Below are 19,414 nucleotides of genomic sequence, written 5' to 3'. Positions count from 1 at the left end.
TCTCCTCATTATATCCTATCTACAGCACTCAGGAACAGAACAAGTCATAATACCGCTCTCCTCATTATATCCTATCTACAGCACTCAGGAACAGAACAAGTCATAATACCGCTCTCCTCATTATATCCTATCTACAGCACTCAGGAACAGAACAAGTCATGATAGAGCTCTCCTCATTATATCCTATCTACAGCACTCAGGAACAGAACAAGTCATAATACCGCTCTCCTCATTATATCCTATCTACAGCACCCAGAAACAGAACAAGTCATAATACCACTCTCCCCATTATATCCTATCTACAGAACAAGTCATGATACAGCTCTCCTCATTATATCCTATCTACAGAACAAGTCATGATAGAGCTCTCCTCATTATATCCTATCTACAGAACAAGTCATAATACAGCTCTCCTCATTATATCCTATCTACAGAACAAGTCATGATACAGCTCTCCTCATTATATCCTATCTATAGAACAAGTCATGACACAGCTCTCCTCATTACATCCTATCTACAGAACAAGTCATGATACAGCTCTCCTCATTATATCCTATCTACAGCACTCAGGAACAGAACAAGTCATAATACCGCTCTCCTCATTATATCCTATCTACAGAACAAGTCATAATACCGCTCTCCTCATTATATCCTATCTACAGAACAAGTCATTATAGAGCTCTCCTCATTATATCCTATCTACAGAACAAGTCATGATACCGCTCTCCACAGAACAAGTCATGATAGAGCTCTCCTCATTATATCCTATCTACAGAACAAGTCATAATACCGCTCTCCTCATTATATCCTATCTACAGAACAAATCATGATAGAGCTCTCCTCATTATATCCTATCTATAGGACAAGTCATGATACCGCTCTCCTCATTATATCCTATCTACAGAACAAGTCTAAATCTGTCCTCATTATCCAATACACAAGTAGTTCACCTGTATAATCCGACTCGTAACAGGTGTCTGTCAGTACCCATGTTTAATGCCAGGCAATCTGATTAAAATCAGATCCTCGATCCGCTCCTCTTTTTTTCTTGTCGCTTCGTGTAGCGACAAGAAATAAAAAAGAGGAGCGGACCGAGGATCTGATTTTAATCAGATTGAATGGCAGGTGACTTTATATCGCTCACTATATTCATGTTGTTCCATTCATCTCCCACATGCTTAATCTGGACAGTTATCATGAACAAAAACACATGAACATCAATGTACAGTTTATATTTAATGTTCAACCAGAAGAAGCGTTATCTGTAATGGCCTAAGGTATGCATGTCTTCAGTCTAGATTTACAGAAATAAGATTTACTCACAGAGTAAGTGCATAGCTAATGCAAATTATATAATTGTATCTTCTTATATGAAATTGAGTTTGCTTACAATGACTTTTACACAATGTACATATAAACACAAGTTTGTTTACAATGACATTTATAAGACAAGTAATATATAATGTACCTGTAAATACAACAGAACATACAAAGGGCTGTTATTCACTTAGATATCCTCAATGTCAATAAGTTATTTAAGTAAAAGGTAACAAAAACATAGACCTGGTAGATGTGTTTTTTCTCTCTTTCAAACATCAATACATTTACTGGAAACCAAATTACTGCAACATCCAACAGCAATAAAATGGACAAAATTCAAATTACCAGCACTGCTTTGGACAAAAATAAACATCGAAATAAATTTCATATTGGAGTTCAATAGAAACCTATCATCAATGAAATCGGTCAATCTGCTATTTCATATTTAATTTGGACAATTTTGGGGAAAGTGTTGTGCAAAATTTATTTGTTACAATGAACAGAGCTTGAAGTGAAATTTACTTTGCATAATATGGGGAAAATAATCTGAATTTTTAATATGCCACTGGCCTTGGGAACGTAACACACACTGGGCTTATTAAGAAGTTTGTACAGCTATGCACTTTTGCACAAATATCCGAACACTATTCTGTGATGTTAGCACTTGAGCACAATCTTCATTTCAACAGAGTTGTGTCCCTTTGCTAACTCTCCTTGGCGACTAACACACCTGCTGTTTTCATGTCTTTGTTGGATTTTTCCATGTCTTTGGACTCCTCCCCTTTGATCTTCAGATTATGCTTCTCTCTGTATTTGTTGATCTCACTACCCTTGGATTCTAGCTGTTTGGTTAATGTTTCTACAAGTTTACCCATCTGCAAAAGAAAATGAGAGAATTGCTGATAGTAATATTGTATACATCTGTCCACATTTGGGACAATTTTTCAAATTCATAATGAGAAATTTTATTTTCTGCAGTTTCTGTTGAAACAAAGTGCAAGACGATTTCAAATTTCAGTACAAACTGCCCCCCCCCCCCCCTCCCCCTACATAGAAATTAATGTAAAAAAGTAGATATTTCTCAAAACAAAATTAGCTAGTTTATACATACATATACTCTACACTTGACATTACAAAAAGTTTAATAATTAAAATATGCCTTGTGCTAGGGAAGAGAGTGCTAAGGAGAGTACACTGTTTGCTGTGCTGAGTAGTATAAACTGTTTGCTGTGCTGAGTAGTATAAACTGTTTGCTGTGCTGGGGAGAAGTGTACATTGCTTACCTGATCTTTATTGTTCAACAAAGCTGGAAGAACATCTTTGACTGTCCTCTCCACTAAAACACCTCCCACCAATCTGAAACACTTCCTGTCTGGGGCTACATCTTTAAGTGTATCTATTACTAATCTGAAAAAACATATTATAAATTATATTCCTGCAAATATACATTGATCCTATTTCAGAAAAAATACTACACAGATTCATGATGCTTTAATTGTGCCATGATAAATCGTGGATTATACATGTATCAAATGATGATGATGACACAGGATCTACATTACAGCAGCCACATGACTCACAGGTTAATTTGCATAAAGCTACCCCTCAGTAGCTTAAACTTAAACAGTTCAATGATGGTTATAATTTGAATCAATTTGAATTAAACCAGTTAAAAGAGGACAAAAATGAATGTTAAAAGACATTCAAAGACGCGACTGAATTTTGAGTTATTAACTTATCTAAAATTTTAAAACACTGATTTCTGTGCAGTGTGTGAAACAACAAATTGCTGGTCAACATGTTTACAAATGTTCAACTTAAATACCCAGAATGTTTCATACCATCACAGATCCTATTATCTCAAAACAAGTTCACATTCAACAATAGTCCAGATATTTTATTTAACATATGAACAAATTATTAGCTTTATAATCAACATGTCTATTGCAATATTTTTGAAAACTTCTCTGTTACATTGTGGGTACTAGTATATAGGTGGCATTCTAACTGTGGTGAGGGCCTGTCCTGAGACACAGATAATTCCAATAATCCTAGACCAGGGATTGTTTATTAAAAATGTAAACCCTTGATTGTTGTGAGCGAGAATCAAAGAGAGTTTGATGAAAAGAGATAATGAGCTGTCAAATCCTCAATAGAGTTGGAAACCAACAACCCTAGTCAATTTCAGTTTCAACCTTTATCCTGCATTGGTTTTTTTTATAACGAGAACTGTACTTAAACATTCATCCCCTAAAGCAGAGTGCAATCAGGGGTAGACGAATAGCAAAACCTGACGCCCAGGGCAAGTATATTTTGAAGTCGGGCAGGTAAATTTACAAAAACTTGTCCACGGGCAAGTGGATTTTTAAACTAAAATAAAAGTATTATTGTTGACAGAGTCTATCATGGATAAATTGAAAATATGTCAGCATTCATCCAGCATTTTAATAGCAAGCGAAGCTCGCGTTGTAAAGCGACGAGCTCGCTCCAATTATTACATATTAGAGTCACCAGACAAGCTTTGTCATACCTTCATACATTTTGTTGTTAATAATTAGTTTGAAAGAAAAGTGAGAAAAAAAAATCACAGCTACTATGACGTCACAATGCACTGCTTACCCCAACTGTGTTATATTTCCCATATTAAATGAATAGGTGGATTAAATGCATAAAGTCAGGTGGCAAGATATTATGCTTGTCTCAACGTCGGTCACACCGTAAAACATATTAAAAATACATATCCACCTCTCTAGTGAAAAATGACACAGATCATTAAAATGCTTAAATGTATGGCAAAATTAATTGCAAAGTGCTGAATCTATTTCGATGCAATGTGTTGATGAATGCGTAATGTGCTGATGAACTGAAACATGGACAAGTTTGTGACATTTAGCGGGAAAAAGAAAGGACCCCGACTGTAATAATAACCATGATCAACCACCTCTACCTAAAAAGAAAGCGCAATATGACAAAACAAAGAAATCTGGGGATATCTCAAATCATGGGAGGAAACTTGGTCTTTGATTGATTTATTACGATGAGCAAACAGGAATAGCTATGAATGAATTAAACAAGGTAAGTTATCTAAAATTAATTTAATAAATAAATTTCTGAATTTAAAGTGGGGCAAGTGAATTTTGTGGTAGTGCAAGTGAATTTGGCTTTCTATCTGTCCCTAGACAAGTACTTCAAAAATCGATTTGTCTACTCCTGTAATAATACTCGATCAGAAGGTTCTGCACTTAAATCAAGCTACCATAGCTTTGGGCAAAAACAAAGAATGTGATGGACTAGATAATAGTATATGTCTCCCTAGTTTTGGGGTATACGTTGGCTACTGAGAGTGCTAAAGGAGTTACTTAACTAATGACATAGATATATACATCAGACCAACAGTATCAAAATGCGTCATTATAACCATGGACCATGCCGAAACAACGTGGTTTCCAACACACGTGCGACACACACCGACTACAACACCGAACGTTTCAGATACAAAATACTAAAATATTTACTCGTGCTCTTTCATGTCCATTTCTAATTCTGATATTTTCGACGCTATTGCCCTCTGTTGATGTCTTAATTCCTGAAAACCAGCAATGATTTGTTCCTTGGACTTGTTAATGTTACTCGCCATTTTGGTAAACATAGAACTTATATTTTTACAAAACGAAAAATGAATTTTATCAAAGGAGTTTTTAGTTTTGAAAGGAGGTTTATATCTTTGACAAAATGACGGTATATGACAGAAACGCGTTTATTTCATCGAAAAACTGATGCAACGAAATCCAAGACAATTTCCTTATAGACCAATTATATCGTTTCTTCTAAATACCAGATTCGCATTTGTTTAAATATGGCGGAAAATATTGAACTTCTGAAAACTTGATTGTGGTTTCCTTAGAAAAGGACAACATATAAAGAATGGTGTTGGGATCAAAAGCTCAGAAAGTTTCCAGGTTTACAAGTGTTTGACAGCTGTATATCAAAGTGTTTTCTTATTTAACTACTTCTTTTGATTTCATCCTTCGCATCTAAACGTGCATGAACACGAAATCGGCTGTATAGTCGGTGAAACCGTTGGGCCCTTTTGAATATATTTTTGTAATTTTTACCACCAAATAATAGTTATTAATAAGTTTTATTCAAAATTTTAGGGACCCATTTGCGGTTAAACCATTACCTAAAGCTTATTATCACCCAAGTAAACACAGACACCTCTCCAACACACAGAAAAAGGTAATAAAGTTGCAAGCATATGCGAATCAGATTATATTTTGCTTTACTGAAAATATAGTAGATGTATAGAAAATATTACATGCTAAAATCCATATTTATCATATCTGACAGCCTGAGTCATCCCATATCAGCCCGGGGGTTGATGTGGGGCCAGAGAGCTGATATGACATATATATGGATTTTGGGCATGTAATATTCTATTTATCATATATAGCACTTTTATATGCTTAAATGTTGTATGCAAACGGGATAGTGCTTTTTAAAAAATTGTATGGAGTCCTAGATCTGATTTTATAAGATATTAAATATTCTTTTTATCACATCCGGGTTACTTTTTGGCATTTTATAGGTACATAAAGGAATATTTGACACATTACTCTACTATGGCAAAAACATGATAAAATGATTTATTCTGGTAAAAACTTGCAGTCTGGTAAAAGTTTGATACATTTATTATAAATTGATTGTTACAAGCGAATATGTTAATTTCCAGATTGATATGATCATTATGTATTTTTGATGTAAAACTTATACGGTACCAAGTTTGATGCACCAGATGCGCATTTCAACAAATAATGTCTCTTCAGTGATGCTCAACCGAAATTTTTGAAATCCGAAATAACAATGAAGTTTTAGACCTGTTATAGGGAAAAACGGTGTGCCAAAAAGGTGGAGTCAAATTCATCTAAGGATAAGAGCTATGCGTGAGGGGGATAATCCTTAATTTTGAAATGAATTTCTAAATTTTATAACAGCAATTAAATATACATCCGTATTTTCAAGCTAGTAACGAAGTACTTAGCTACTGGGCTGTAGAGACCCTCGGGAACTAACAGTCCACCAGCAGAGGCCTCGACCCAGGGGTCATAATGTAAAACTTATACGATACCAATTTTGATGCACCAGATGATATGATCATATGTATTTTTGCTGGTCTGATGTTATATAGGTTTTTGGACCAGTCATTGTTATTAGCTCTTGTGATCTCATCCATATTGCTCAGTGTATAATAATAATAATAATAATAATAAATTCTTTTATTTAGACAGGATAGCACAATTAGTACAAATGACTAGTTTACATTGTAGTCCTGTATAAAACATATTCACAGACAGATAAATGAGAGAATAGAAAAATAGATAACACAATATAAAATATATACATAAAATACACACACGATATCACTGGGGGGAAAATAAACATATTATACACACATATATGAATAATTGGCATAATCATTACCAAGTATATGATAAATATTAAAATTGCATATTTGTGAAATAGTTAAGATATGTAGATCTGTATTTATCAGAATTATAGGGAATTCAAAGGCAATAGTTTCAACAATCTATTAATTAAAATTTGCTGTTTTGAATCCGCTAACTATCACTTCTCTTTCAGAATTCAAAGTGGATTCTAAACAGCTAATTTTAATTAGATTGTAGATTAAAGTTGTGAATTTCTAAATGGTAAAGAAAATGTGTTGTTGTGTGATATTACCATTTACTAGATATATTATTTAAACTGAGTGATGTGAATCAAAAGGTTTTCCAATGTTACAAATATGACAGTAAGGTTCAATAACATGTTACGAATACAGAAATTACAACAGAAGTGGCAAATGAAATAAAGATTGCAGCCATATAATACATATACATGTATAAAGGAAACCTGTAGGTAAAAAGGTGTATATCAAAAATGTGATTGTTCTTCATGTTTGTACGGATTGATAAATAATTTTTTTTTTCATGTTGTCTTAACCTTTATGCAAAAGTGGTCCCAGATTTCATTTTTTGTTTTTGTACTCTGACAATTCTGTCACCGTCTATTGTAAAGTTGTCTAAACATTTTATATTTTATAAGTAACTCAGTCTAAGAAAGGAACCAACACAACAGATGATTTAACATCAACGAACAATATCGCAAAACATATATTAAAAAAAACTAGTACATTTATTTTGCATCGCAATTTTGATATATCACAATATACTGATTTATCAATATATTGTTACACCCCTATATGAAATGTAAATTTTACAGTTCATGTATTACTGTATATAAGGAAATATTCGCCCCCATTTTATTTTTGTCCCTTTCGTTCACGTCAGTAGGCAAATTGAAGGCTGCATGAAACTTTTCTCTCTCTTATCACTCTTTTAGAACAACTGTGTCTTGACGAATTTAAAATAGGGTGAAACTGTCTGCAAATATAGAAAGGCAAAACTAACTAGAGGTGGAAATAACCCTGTACTAATACTATACAGTATTGTTATTTCTCCACAACATTGAATGACTGGTCTGTACATAGAATATAAATGACAATATTACATTAGGGAGAGAACTCGTGTATATACAAAGTTTGCTGCTCAATCCCCATCAATTTAATGAATGTATATTGTTTAAACTGCAATATATACTTGTCACAGACAGCCTTGGGTAACCCCACTAAGGATGAAGGAAAATCTGACAAGCATCCAAATCCTGAAGATGAAGTGTTTCTCATGGGAGGTAATCGGTATTTAACTAAAACTCCTCCCCCTGATGACAATGTGTCCTCTAAGCTGGATGAATCCTGGCCAAGCAGTGAGCGACCATCTTCTGTGAGGTACCTAATGTATGTGTCTCTCAAAGGGGCATTAGCTGTCATTTTGTCACCAAAAACTTAATGCAGTGAAAATTGTTCTATATTATATATTTTAGTAATAACACCAATATTTGATTATTTCAAACACTTTTAAACCCCGAAGCAGGCACATGAATGTGTAAATTTGGTAATTAGATCATTATTTTCTTGCTAGACAATACATGTAATTCTTCCTTAGATGTTTATTTCCACTAAAAGCGGTTATCTTACGTAGTTTTTTTTTTTTTTTAGGTTTCTCTTGTTTTTGTACAAAATAAATGGTTTTATTAGTTATTAATATGTATTCCTATGCCATTTAGAGATTTTGAGAAAAATTGGAAAATGGTTGCCATCGCTTTCACAGCTAATGCCCCTTTAGTAGATAATAAGTGTTGTGTGTGAAATGTCAGCAGTTAAGACAAATTTCATGTATGCTAACTCTGTACCAATTTACTCAAATCAATGTCATAAGAGATTTGAACAAAAATTTTTGTCTTTTTTTTTCAGTCTGACGGGCAGAGATGATAGAAGTCCATATGCCTTACACAAAATGTTAGGTTTATATGGTAGAAAAGAGGATTACTCTGACGTAAAGCAGACTCTGTCTTTCACAGAAACAGACCCCAAGGGGCCAACAGAGGAAGATCCATCAACACTGCAGAGGTTGTTACGTGCTACAGTTTCATATTGTTAGGTTTTCTCTGTAGAGAAAATTCAGGATATTAGTTAGGCGATTCAGTCTGAGGTATTATAAAGTAGGCTATCGGTATGGAATTTGGTTATAAATGTTGTCTATGAATTATGACAGGTATATTGAGAGATTTCGGAGAAGTGAACCAATGAGCCGGGAGGAGAGACAGAGACAAACTGCAGCCAGTGCTAAGGATTTCTGGTGGATTGACCCTTCATTAGCACAAAACGAGCAGAAAAAAAAATCCTCTGTCAGAAAGGTACTATAATTTGTAACATTTAAGTGAAAATTGTAATGTTTTTAAGTTTTTAGAACTATCAATTTTCATATCTATTTATTCAGAATGTTGAGAGTTGAACATGTCATGTATATAAATCCAGGGAGCATAGAGACAGATTGAATTCAAAATAAATTCTCGTAGTGAAAGAAAAATAAAGAGCCATATGGACATCTTGTAGGTATACATGGACAGTGCACAAATTGTGTAACTCTGTCTTAATTTTAGGTGGCAGAAAATTCCCCTCCAGATGAAATCACACAGCGACTGCAGGACAGGGCAGAAAGGTTACTGGAGAGGAGGTTAGTGTGTCAAATATCAACTTTTACCTAGTACCATCCAACAGGGACATTATTAGTGTACATTTATATCTTAAGCTTTCATGAAATTAGAGGGTTATTGGTAGATGATATTCATTTCAGTGTGAGCACAGTTTCGTCTACTGACCCTATTGTAAGTACAGACGGGTTAGGAAGCTCCTGTGACGGAACCTTGTCCAGTTTTGAAGAGCAGCCATACCGTCCAGCTTTTGCCAAAAATTTTGGTAAGAATTGCACATTTTTTTATTAATTTATACCATGAATTTTACACATCTTGGCTTACCCGAGAAAAAGATTCATGTGGGTTTAATTAACAAATAGTGAAAGTAAGATAAAAAAGAAATTCTTCTCTAGAGCTACGGAAGCAGAAATGCCAAAACATGTGCAAAAGCTTCCTGATGTAATGAGATCTATCTTCGCATACGTGTTAACCCTGACCCCAAGGTGATGGGGGCATATTGTAATAAAGAGTTTAAAATTCTACGTCTATTGAAAAATTCTTTAAAAATCTTTATGAAGATAAATGTATATTCAAGCATCTTCATGTTATGGAGATCAATTTTTTTAAAACCATGATATCAGATGGGGGCCACAAGAAGGGTTTAAAGTTTTACATAAGAATATATAAAAACAATTCTTTAAAATTCTTATCACAAACCACATGGGTACCATCCTTATGTAATATAGATTGAAGATTGCTAAAATCAATGAAAGATTGATTCATCAATCTCCCTAAATTGGGTCCAATAAAATGACCCTCCCTAACTGGAAAATAAACAAAAATACTTGTCCAGAAATTCCTAATTTTAAGACAACGTAAAGATATATTTCTCAAATGATCACCTGTTATCAAAATACACCTGGGTGATTGTATGTCAATAAAAAAATTCTCACTATTCACTTACATGTAAAGATAATAACCCCTTGATAAAATGCATTAGAAACATTTTAAATGAGTGTGGATTGTCATATGTATGGGATAATGAAGATTTTTAAACACAGACTGGTTAAATGCAAAGGTATTACAAACACTGAAGGATCAGAGTATACAGAAATGGAATGAACTTTTATGTAATCCGTCAAAAGCAATTATTTATTCCATCTTTAAAAATGAACCAAATTTTGAATTTTATTTAGATGAACTTCCTTAAAATAAAAGGGAAATACTATGTAGATTTAAAGCATCATATTTTAGAATACCTGTAGAGTTAAAAAAATACCTGTGGTTAAACATTCTAAGAAATAAGAGAGTATGGGCCTTATGTAACAATAATGATTTGGCTGAGGAGTTCCATTATTCATTTATACTGTATGTACTGATGAAAGTATTAAAAAATCAAGATTGGAAAACTTTAATAGATATTATACAACTAGACCAGATAAATATAAATTTAAACAGCTTCTTAATTGTAAAAATGTTATTGTACTTAAAAGATTATGCAAATTTAAATTTATATAAGAGAGAGGGAATGTCCTCCATGTTAACTGCATGATATGTACAATATTGTATTATGTATTACGAATTACTTCTCTGCAATGCACATGTTGTATTTATTTGAGAGTAAATAATTTTGTTGTTTTTGAACAAAAAGTTCTGGTAAATTTCCCAATCAATAGGGATCAGGACCCTGTCTCAAAAACTGTAGTGATAGCCCTGAATACCTCTAGTGCAAGGTTTGGCCCACAGTAGGGTTTTAAATGTTTATATGGGAAATTGCAACTGATCAGGCTAACAATATGTAACGTGGACCTTTTGTTTAATGTTGATCAGAAATCTTAAAATCTTTATGTGAATGATATTAATGTAAGCACATAATAGTAATCAAAACAATTGAACTCACATAACTTAGCATCAGCTTTTTATGAATTCAGATACTGGTCCCTCAAGACCCCAATATCCATCTCTGAACCAGGAGGTGGCTTCTTATCCTCGCCCTACTAACAATGTGCCGGTTTTCCCTCGAGCAACAAAGCCTGCTCGTCCTGAAGATGACATCTTACATCAGTGGCGAGTTAAACGACGACTGGAGTCAGCTAGAGACATGGCAGACAAAGTTCCAGCTAGTAGGAATACCTTTGGATTTCTGTCTAAACAGCCTGACCAGGTAACTTAATTAAACAACCTGACCTGGTAACTTAAGTAAACAACCTGACAAGGTAACTTAATTACACAAGCTGACCTGGTAACTTAAGTAAACAGCCTGACCTGGTAACTTAAGTAAACAACCTGACCAGGTAACTTAAGTAAACAACTTGACTGGTTAACTTAATTAAACAACCTGACCAGGTAACTTAAGTAAACAACCTGACCTGGTAACTTAATTAAACAACTTGACCAGGTAACTTAAGTAAACAACCTGACCTGGTAACTTAAGTAAACAACTTGACTGGTTAACTTAATTAAACAACCTGACCAGGTAACTTAATTAAACAAGCTGACCAGGTAACTTAAGTAAACAAGCGACACGGCTATTCATTTTTCTGTGCTATCGGATGGAATCCCAGTTTTATATAAACTTTGCTGTTAAATATGATCCCAGTTTTATATAGTCTGTGTTATGTTGTTAAATGTGATCCCAGTTTTATATAGTCTGTGTTATGTTGTTAAATGTGATCCCAGTTTTATATAGTCTGTGTTATGTTGTTAAATGTGATCCCAGTTTTATAGTCTGTGTTATGTTGTTAAATGTGATCCCTGTTTTATATAGTCTGTGTTATGTTGTTAAATATGATCCCAGTTTTATATAGTCTGTGTTATGTTGTTAAATGTGATCCCAGTTTTATAGTCTGTGTTATGTTGTTAAATGTGATCCCAGTTTTATATAGTCTGTGTTATGATTTTAAACTTGATAAAACTGGGATCACATTTAACAACATAACACAGACTATATGAAACTGGGATCACATTTGACAACATAACACAGACTATATAAAACTGGGATCATATCTAACAACATAACACAGACTATATAAAACTGGGATCATATCTAACAACATAACACAGACTATATAAAACTGGGATCACATCTAACAACATAACACAGACTATATAAAACTGGGATCACATTTAACAACATAACACAGACTATATAAAACTGGGATCACATTTAACAACATTTGACTGTGGTGATGGCTTTGTGTAGTATGGTGACTGTGGTGATGGCTTTGTGTAGTATGGTGACTGTGGTGATGACTTTGTGTAGTATGATGACTGTGGTGATGGCTTTGTGTAGTATGATGACTGTGGTGATGGCTTTGTGTAGTATGATGACTGTGGTGATGGCTTGTGTAGTATGATGACTGTGGTGATGGCTTTGTGTAGTATGGTGACTGTGGTGATGGCTTTGTGTAGTATGATGACTGTGGTGATGGCTTTGTGTAGTATGATGACTGTGGTGATGGCTTTGTGTAGTGTGGTGACTGTGGTGATGGCTTTGTGTAGTATGATGACTGTGGTGATGGCTTTGTGTAGTATGGTGACTGTGGTGATGGCTTTGTGTAGTATGATGACTGTGGTGATGACTTTGTGTAGTATGGTGACTGTGGTGATGGCTTTGTGTAGTATGATGACTGTGGTGATGGCTTTGTGTAGTATGATGACTGTTGATGGAGGAATTTTGTACACTGTGGAATCATTAGAATTCGTGGTGGCTCAATTTTCGTGGAATTTGTGGGTACCCCTCACTCATGAATTTACATTCTCAACGAATAAAGACAACTAGTATACAAGAATCTTACAGATATATAAATCCACGAAATTACGTCCCCACAAACCTGTAAAAATTCAGCAATCCACGAAAATTGGCCCCCGCGAATTTAAATGATTCTACAGTATATGAGAAAACATCACAATTTCTTGCTGATTTTGTTTTCAGGCAGAGATGGAGGCAAAGCTGTCTGAGTTCAAGGAACGACTTTCAGGGAAGAGAACTTCCACGGAAAATCAGCGAAATCTGGGTGCTATTCAGTTTACTCCTGTGCCAAATCAGAACTTTACTGCAGATCAAAACTCTGAATATCTGGTAAACAAATTCTAATGAATGTTTTAATGGAATTCTTCTCCACTTAACGAATTTCAGATACTTCATAAATGGCTGTCCATGTCACTAGTGTTAGAACTTCAACAAAATTTGTTTCATATCAAAGTGTATGACCAATTCTTGCTTTGTTTCAGTCAAAATTTGACCAGAGAAAAACAGATATCATTCCACCAGTAGCAAGCCCCTCCTTAGGGAAGCCTGGCAAACAGACGGGAGTGGAGCCTCATTTACATCTGATGTGTGACCTACTTCCGTGTCAGCATTCAAAGCAGTACCAGGATAGAATGTCTAAATCACACACAACAGAGAAGGCAGCACAGCAAAAGACTCGAACAGAAGGTCAAAGTTCAAAGACAGTGGATGATAAGATTAAAGAGGACTCTGAGTTTGATGTGGGGGAAACAAAGATGGGAAAATATAAGTATTTACAAGCGGAGAGGCCTGATGTTGAAAAGAATAAACCCAGTAATGAGGAAAGTGGAAGTGAAAGTGAAACTAGCAAAAATTCATCTCATTCTAACAAACAAAAACCGAATAGAAAGAATGACCGAAAGAGCCCGAGTGTTGTGTCAGATGTAAAAGATTCCGGAGAAGTTAGGTCACAGGGAGTGTGTCACACCACATCAGAAGAAGAGGTTCCCAGACAAAGAAATCTAAAGCTTTCCAGAGAAGTGAGGAAATCGGGAAGTAACCTGACCAAATCAGAGGATGAGAATTTCAGGTCAAAAAATCTAAAACACTCCAGAGAAATTAGGTCACAGGGAAGGGACCACACTGAATCAGATGATAATGTACCCAGACCAAGAGGATGCCATAGCCCTTCCATGAAAAAATTTGAGAGTGTCAACTCAGCTATAGGACAGGTATTGAACTCAGCTACAGTTGATTTGTAATGCATCACGACTAGGGTCAGGAAGAATCTCCCAGCATATGTCATGCAACATCTAAATTAGTGCATAATCCTTATTTGGTTTTCTGTATCCATAAAAAAGTGCTAATTGTAAGATGTACATTTAAATCTATCTTAATTATATCCTCTGTTTTTGTTTCATGGGTAAAACGTATTAACTTTTTATCATTGGTAACAGGTCATCAAGGATCGGTTATTTGTATCTTCACTGAGCTCAGTAATGGACAGTGTTGACAGCAACATATTCGATCAGGACAGACAAAGTGTAGACTTTACAGAGTCCACAAGAATATCGCATCCTGACAACAGTCAACAGTTGGGATTATTGCCTCCTGATCCCAAGCCACCCACAGGGCTTTCTGACCCCGATTCCAGCGTTAAAGAAAAACAGGCAGTTGGGATGAGGAAAGAGAAATCAGTGAAGGACATGAGTTCTGCCCCAGACCAGGGGACAGCAGATAGAGTGAAACATGTGGCTGCAGTACAGAATGGTGAGTGAAATTTCTGTATGTGGGGTGATTATAAGAATTCATCATGAAGAATATAGGAAGTCTCACCTCTAGGGGTTGAATATTTTGGCGAATAGAACCTTTCATTAAACAACTGAAATTGGGAAATTTCACCAAGGGGACAAGATTTGTCATCTGGGAAGAGGCTTTTCAAGTCCTGCAGAGCAAATTTTGTTCCAAAGGTGGAATTTCAATATCCCACATGAGTAAATAGTGAATGATTTCTTTTAACTCACAATTTTCCTGTAGTGTAGTGAGTTCTTTCAGAAAACTGAGACAATTCAAAATCATCAAGATTTTTGATCTCGGACTACAAAAAGTAATTAGACACTTTCCACACTACACGATTCAGTTTCATCTGATTATATAATTAGTACAGTAGTATGATCTGTTAGCTGTCAGCATCAGCAGTTCTCATTATGCCTGACACTCTATGCTCCTCCCCTAGTGCTCGTCTGTCGATTCCAGTCATCATCAGGTTGTCTCCAACCTTCCTCGGATATCTCGACCCTGAACCATGATATTTCCTAGTTCGTGGTTCAGCATTTGATGGTCAATCCACTACTCGATGGATCCTGGATTGTCTAGACAGTGTCATAACCAGTATGATGTTCTTTCTCTCTGCTGCTTCTTCCAGTGTTTTCATCACTGTCTTACTTGCTCTTGGACATACCTAATTGTGTAAGCAATTTCCATACTGATTGTGTTGGGAATCTTCTACACCGACCCTCAACAGGAAACAGCCAAACGTTCCATTCTTGATCCCTGCAGTCGCCATTAAAGTCTGCTGATGATGTTTCTCTCATGTACATGTACCTCCTCACAATGCTCTTCCTGTGTCACAGTCACTTGTTTTGTAGACAGAGTCTTTGACTACTGAAAGACTAACACTGTGTCCGCCCAGAATGTTGTTTCCACAATATTAGGGAAAACCAATTTCCTGTCTTGGTCCACCCTTTGCTCCCAGTCTCGTATTCTGTCCAGCAATACTGTGTCCTACTTCTCTCCCGTCAGCTGTTGTTTCACTCTGTCTCACAAACTGAATCTGCCTCATCCATACTTCTGTGGGACCTTTCCTTTACACCTCCAGCAAATTGGCCAATTCCTACTGGACTTCTTTGTACCGCCATTTATATCTTAATGCAACCTGGAATATTGGTGGAACATACGCCATTGTCCCTCTCTTACCACAGTGTGCAGCACGAGTCTTTACTTAGTCCCCACTGTTGTAAGTTTACAGGAGACGGGAGCGTGTCATAGACTGACCCCATTTAATCAGAATTAGATCCTTTGATCTGCTTATGTACATGTATATCGCAACGTAGCAATATACGTGAGTGGATCAAAGGATCGAATTTTGATTACATGTAGATTGATCAAGACTGACTTCACTAAGAAAGAAACTCTGAACCGGTCTTCCCTTCACATTCTGCCCTTGTCTTCTCCCACTGATTAAGTCTCAAGCTCGGTTGCCTCTTCTTTCTTAGGAATATTGTCCTAAACTACATGTAGTTGTTATCTCATAGTCCTCCTTTGACACAAAGCATCCCTCAACGTGTAATTCCTCTCTTCCATGTCACTTTCAGTTTCACATCATTCCACATTTGTTCCTTCATGTCCATCTGACTCAAGTGACAATGTATCCAGTTTTTCCTCATGTGGGCATTGGCCTAGCGGATCTTCTCTTAGTGAATCTGAGTGCTTATATTAGCGTCATCATGGGTAGTGGATCTGAGTGCTTATATTAGCGTCATTACGGATAGTGAATCCGAGTGCTTATATTAGCATCATCATGGATAGTGGATCTGAGTGCTTATATTAGTGTCATCACGGATAGTGGATCTGAGTGCTTATATTAGCGTCACCATGGATAGTGAATCTGAGTGCTTATATTAGCGTCATCACGGATAGTGAATCTGAGTGCTTATATTAGCGTCATTACGGATAGTGAATCCGAGTGCTTATATTAGCGTCATCATGGATAGTGAATCTGAGTGCTTATATTAGCGTCATCATGGATAGTGAATCTAAGTACTTATATTAGCGTCATTACGGATAGTGAATCCGAGTGCTTATATTATCGTCATCATGGATAGTGAATCTGAGTGCTTATATTAGCGTCATTACGAATAGTGAATCTGAGTGCTTATATTAGCGTCATCACGGATAGTGGATCTGAGTGCTTATATTAGCGTCATCATGGATAGTGAATCTGAGTGCTTATATTAGCGTCATCATGGATAGTGAATCTGAGTGCTTATATAAGCGTCATCATGGATAGTGGATCTGAGTGCTTATATTAGCATCATCATGGATAGTGGATCTGAGTACTTATATTAGCATCATCATGGATAGTGGATCTGAGTGCTTATCATGGATAGTGGATCTGAGTGCTTATATTAGCGTCATCACGGATAGTGAATCTGAGTGCTTAGCGTCATCATGGGTAGTGGATCTGAGTGCTTATATTAGCGTCGTCATGGATAGTGGATCTGAGTGCTTATATTAGCATCATCATGGATAGTGGATCCGAGTGCTTATATTAGCATCATCATGGATAGTGGATCTGAGTACTTATATTAGCATCATCATGGATAGTGGATCTGAGTGCTTATATTAGCGTCATCATGGATAGTGGATCTGAGTGCTTATATTAGCGTCATCATGGATAGTGGATCTGAGTGCTTATATTAGCGTCATTATGGATAGTGGATCTGAGTGCTTATATTAGCGTCATGGATGCTGTTACAGCTGTGTAAGATAGGCTGATCTCTACAGGGTTATATTTGTAGTAATGGGAGAGAAAAGTCTCACATGGTTAATGTCGATCTCGAACTGGTGATGATCTGAGAAAGGCTGATTTCCTGAGTCTTTGTCATGGGCGACCTATGTTTCACATGAGAGATGTACATATTTGTCTTACATGGATATTAATGAGAAAATAATGCATCTCAGTAGTAGGGTAATTAAAGAGGCCACTTGTACGTTTGCATTTAAGTATGGCATGATACATGTATATACATCTACAGTATGTAAACATTAACTTGATTTTTCAAGTATGACATCGTTTTGTAGGGGAGGGTTATGAATCTGATGGGGAATTTCCAGACGATCAGCTGTTGCAGATTCTCCGTAGTCAGCGCTTACATTACGAGGAACAACTTGGGTGTGTAAAATAATTTTTATTTTTTGTGCATACTTGGAAGTTGTCTGTTTATATCTATTATAAGTGTGTACCTCTTTTTCAGGCACATTGACAAGCTGCTGACAGAGTTATCGCCCCTCTCTTGATACCTATATTTAAAATAAACTACATGTATATATTTTAACCGAACTATTTGTTGTTGTTTTTTGTTAAATAATGAAATCAGTGTTGGACAAGAATTTGAAGTGTGGGAAGATGAGTAACAACAAACTCAATATGCTCTTGGCGGGAAAAAAAAGCACCAAATTCAATGTGCTGCACGGTGTATGTGTGTGTGCTTTTGGGGAGGTGTGTATATATTTAACGTCCCTCTCGAGAATTTTTCACTCATGGAAACGCCACCATTGCTGGTAAAAGGCTGCAAAATTTGGGCCTATGCTCGGCGCTGACGGCCTTTGAGCTGGGAGGGATCTTTATTGTGCCACACCTGCTGTGACACGGGACCTCGGTTTTTGCGGTTTAATCCGAAGGACCGCCCCATTTAGTCACCTCTTACGACAAGCAAGGGGTACCTATTCTAATCCAGGCCCCTACAAGACGGGAGTGGGGGTTAAACACCAAACACAATGTGCTGCTTGACGGAAAAAAACAATTAGCACCAAACTCAATGCGCTGCTTGGCGGTAAAAATGATAAAAATAGCCCAAGTTCATTTCAGGAAGTGATTAGAGTGCGAAATTCCTACACCCTTCCATTTGAAGAGCAGGACTGCGGTGAATAGATATAGAAATTGGACAGGTTGTTTTATTCTCATTTAATTTTGAGAACTCGCGCAATATGTACATTCTCATTCCAAAGCCTCGTATAGAACATTAATTAAGCAAAATTCGTTCTTCCCGTGAACTATAAAAAAGTGACACCGTGATGATTCGTTCAAAGGAACTTTCATTGGCGAATCCAGAAAATTTTAAATTTTTCAGAGTGGGGGTTGCAACCCAAGTTTGTATCTTTTCTGTTCCCAAATTGGGAAGGGTGGTGGTGGTATTGAGTCTAGACTCCAGAGTGAAAAAAAAACCCATATTTGTGAAAACTATTCAATTAAATGAGGGATATTGCATCCTCCATAACATCCTCTAAATCCGACATAGCTTTACTTAAACTTCCTATTCTGTACAAATTTGACCTAAAAATTATGTTTTAACCTAGCCAGTACAACCTATTGTCAAGTGACTGAAGGCAATCACCCATTCAGTAGAAATAAAATACCGAGACTTTCTATTTACTTTTATGTAGTAACTCCGTTGATGTATAATTATACATCTTTATCTGATGTTTCGTCAG

At 36.0% G+C, this 19,414-nt stretch overlaps 2 protein-coding genes across 3 annotated transcripts; one reads left to right on the top strand and one right to left on the bottom strand.

Moving 5' to 3' along the window:
- Positions 1 to 1,223: 1,223 nt before the first annotated feature.
- LOC125681953 (prefoldin subunit 2-like) lies at positions 1,224 to 4,976 on the bottom strand. Its single transcript, XM_048922248.2, has 3 exons — positions 4,836 to 4,976; positions 2,604 to 2,727; positions 1,224 to 2,195 (listed from the first exon to the last, which is right to left on the bottom strand). Exons 1-3 carry the CDS (start codon positions 4,967 to 4,969, stop codon positions 2,025 to 2,027), a joined length of 429 nt encoding a protein of 142 aa, XP_048778205.2. The 5' UTR covers positions 4,970 to 4,976; the 3' UTR covers positions 1,224 to 2,024.
- Positions 4,977 to 5,149: 173 nt separating this feature from the next.
- LOC125681439 (protein IWS1 homolog) lies at positions 5,150 to 18,263 on the top strand. Of its 2 annotated transcripts, XM_048921537.2 has the most exons (13): positions 5,150 to 5,279; positions 5,478 to 5,559; positions 7,986 to 8,164; positions 8,690 to 8,845; positions 8,991 to 9,132; positions 9,379 to 9,452; positions 9,573 to 9,694; positions 11,343 to 11,575; positions 13,346 to 13,492; positions 13,645 to 14,373; positions 14,599 to 14,911; positions 18,005 to 18,095; positions 18,178 to 18,263. In XM_048921537.2, the coding sequence occupies exons 1-13, from the start codon at positions 5,245 to 5,247 to the stop codon at positions 18,218 to 18,220; spliced, it is 2,346 nt and encodes a 781-aa protein (XP_048777494.2). In that variant the 5' UTR covers positions 5,150 to 5,244; the 3' UTR covers positions 18,221 to 18,263. The 2 variants fall into 2 exon arrangements, with proteins under 2 accessions (XP_048777494.2, XP_048777496.2); XM_048921539.2 differs by lacking the exon at positions 5,478 to 5,559 and having other exon boundaries at positions 5,163 to 5,279.
- Positions 18,264 to 19,414: the final 1,151 nt, after the last annotated feature.

Source organism: Ostrea edulis, chromosome 2 (genome assembly GCF_947568905.1).
Source record: "Ostrea edulis chromosome 2, xbOstEdul1.1, whole genome shotgun sequence".
Lineage (NCBI taxonomy): Eukaryota > Metazoa > Mollusca > Bivalvia > Ostreida > Ostreidae > Ostrea > Ostrea edulis.
The sequence above is the reverse complement of the archived record's forward strand: the minus strand, read 5'-3'. Positions and strand labels throughout refer to the sequence as shown.

Coding starts and splice junctions, on each gene's coding strand:
- LOC125681953 (XM_048922248.2), bottom strand. CDS start 4,969: ATGTTTACCAAAATGGCGAGTAACATTAACAAGTCCAAGGAACAAATC. Junction 2,728..4,835: donor ATGGACATGAAAGAGCACGA/GTAAATATTTTA, acceptor ATGTTTTTTCAG/ATTAGTAATAGATACACTTA. Junction 2,196..2,603: donor TGTTGAACAATAAAGATCAG/GTAAGCAATGTA, acceptor TTTCTTTTGCAG/ATGGGTAAACTTGTAGAAAC.
- LOC125681439 (XM_048921537.2), top strand. CDS start 5,245: ATGGTGTTGGGATCAAAAGCTCAGAAAGTTTCCAG. Junction 11,576..13,345: donor TGTCTAAACAGCCTGACCAG/GTAACTTAATTA, acceptor TTTTGTTTTCAG/GCAGAGATGGAGGCAAAGCT. Junction 14,912..18,004: donor TGTGGCTGCAGTACAGAATG/GTGAGTGAAATT, acceptor ATCGTTTTGTAG/GGGAGGGTTATGAATCTGAT.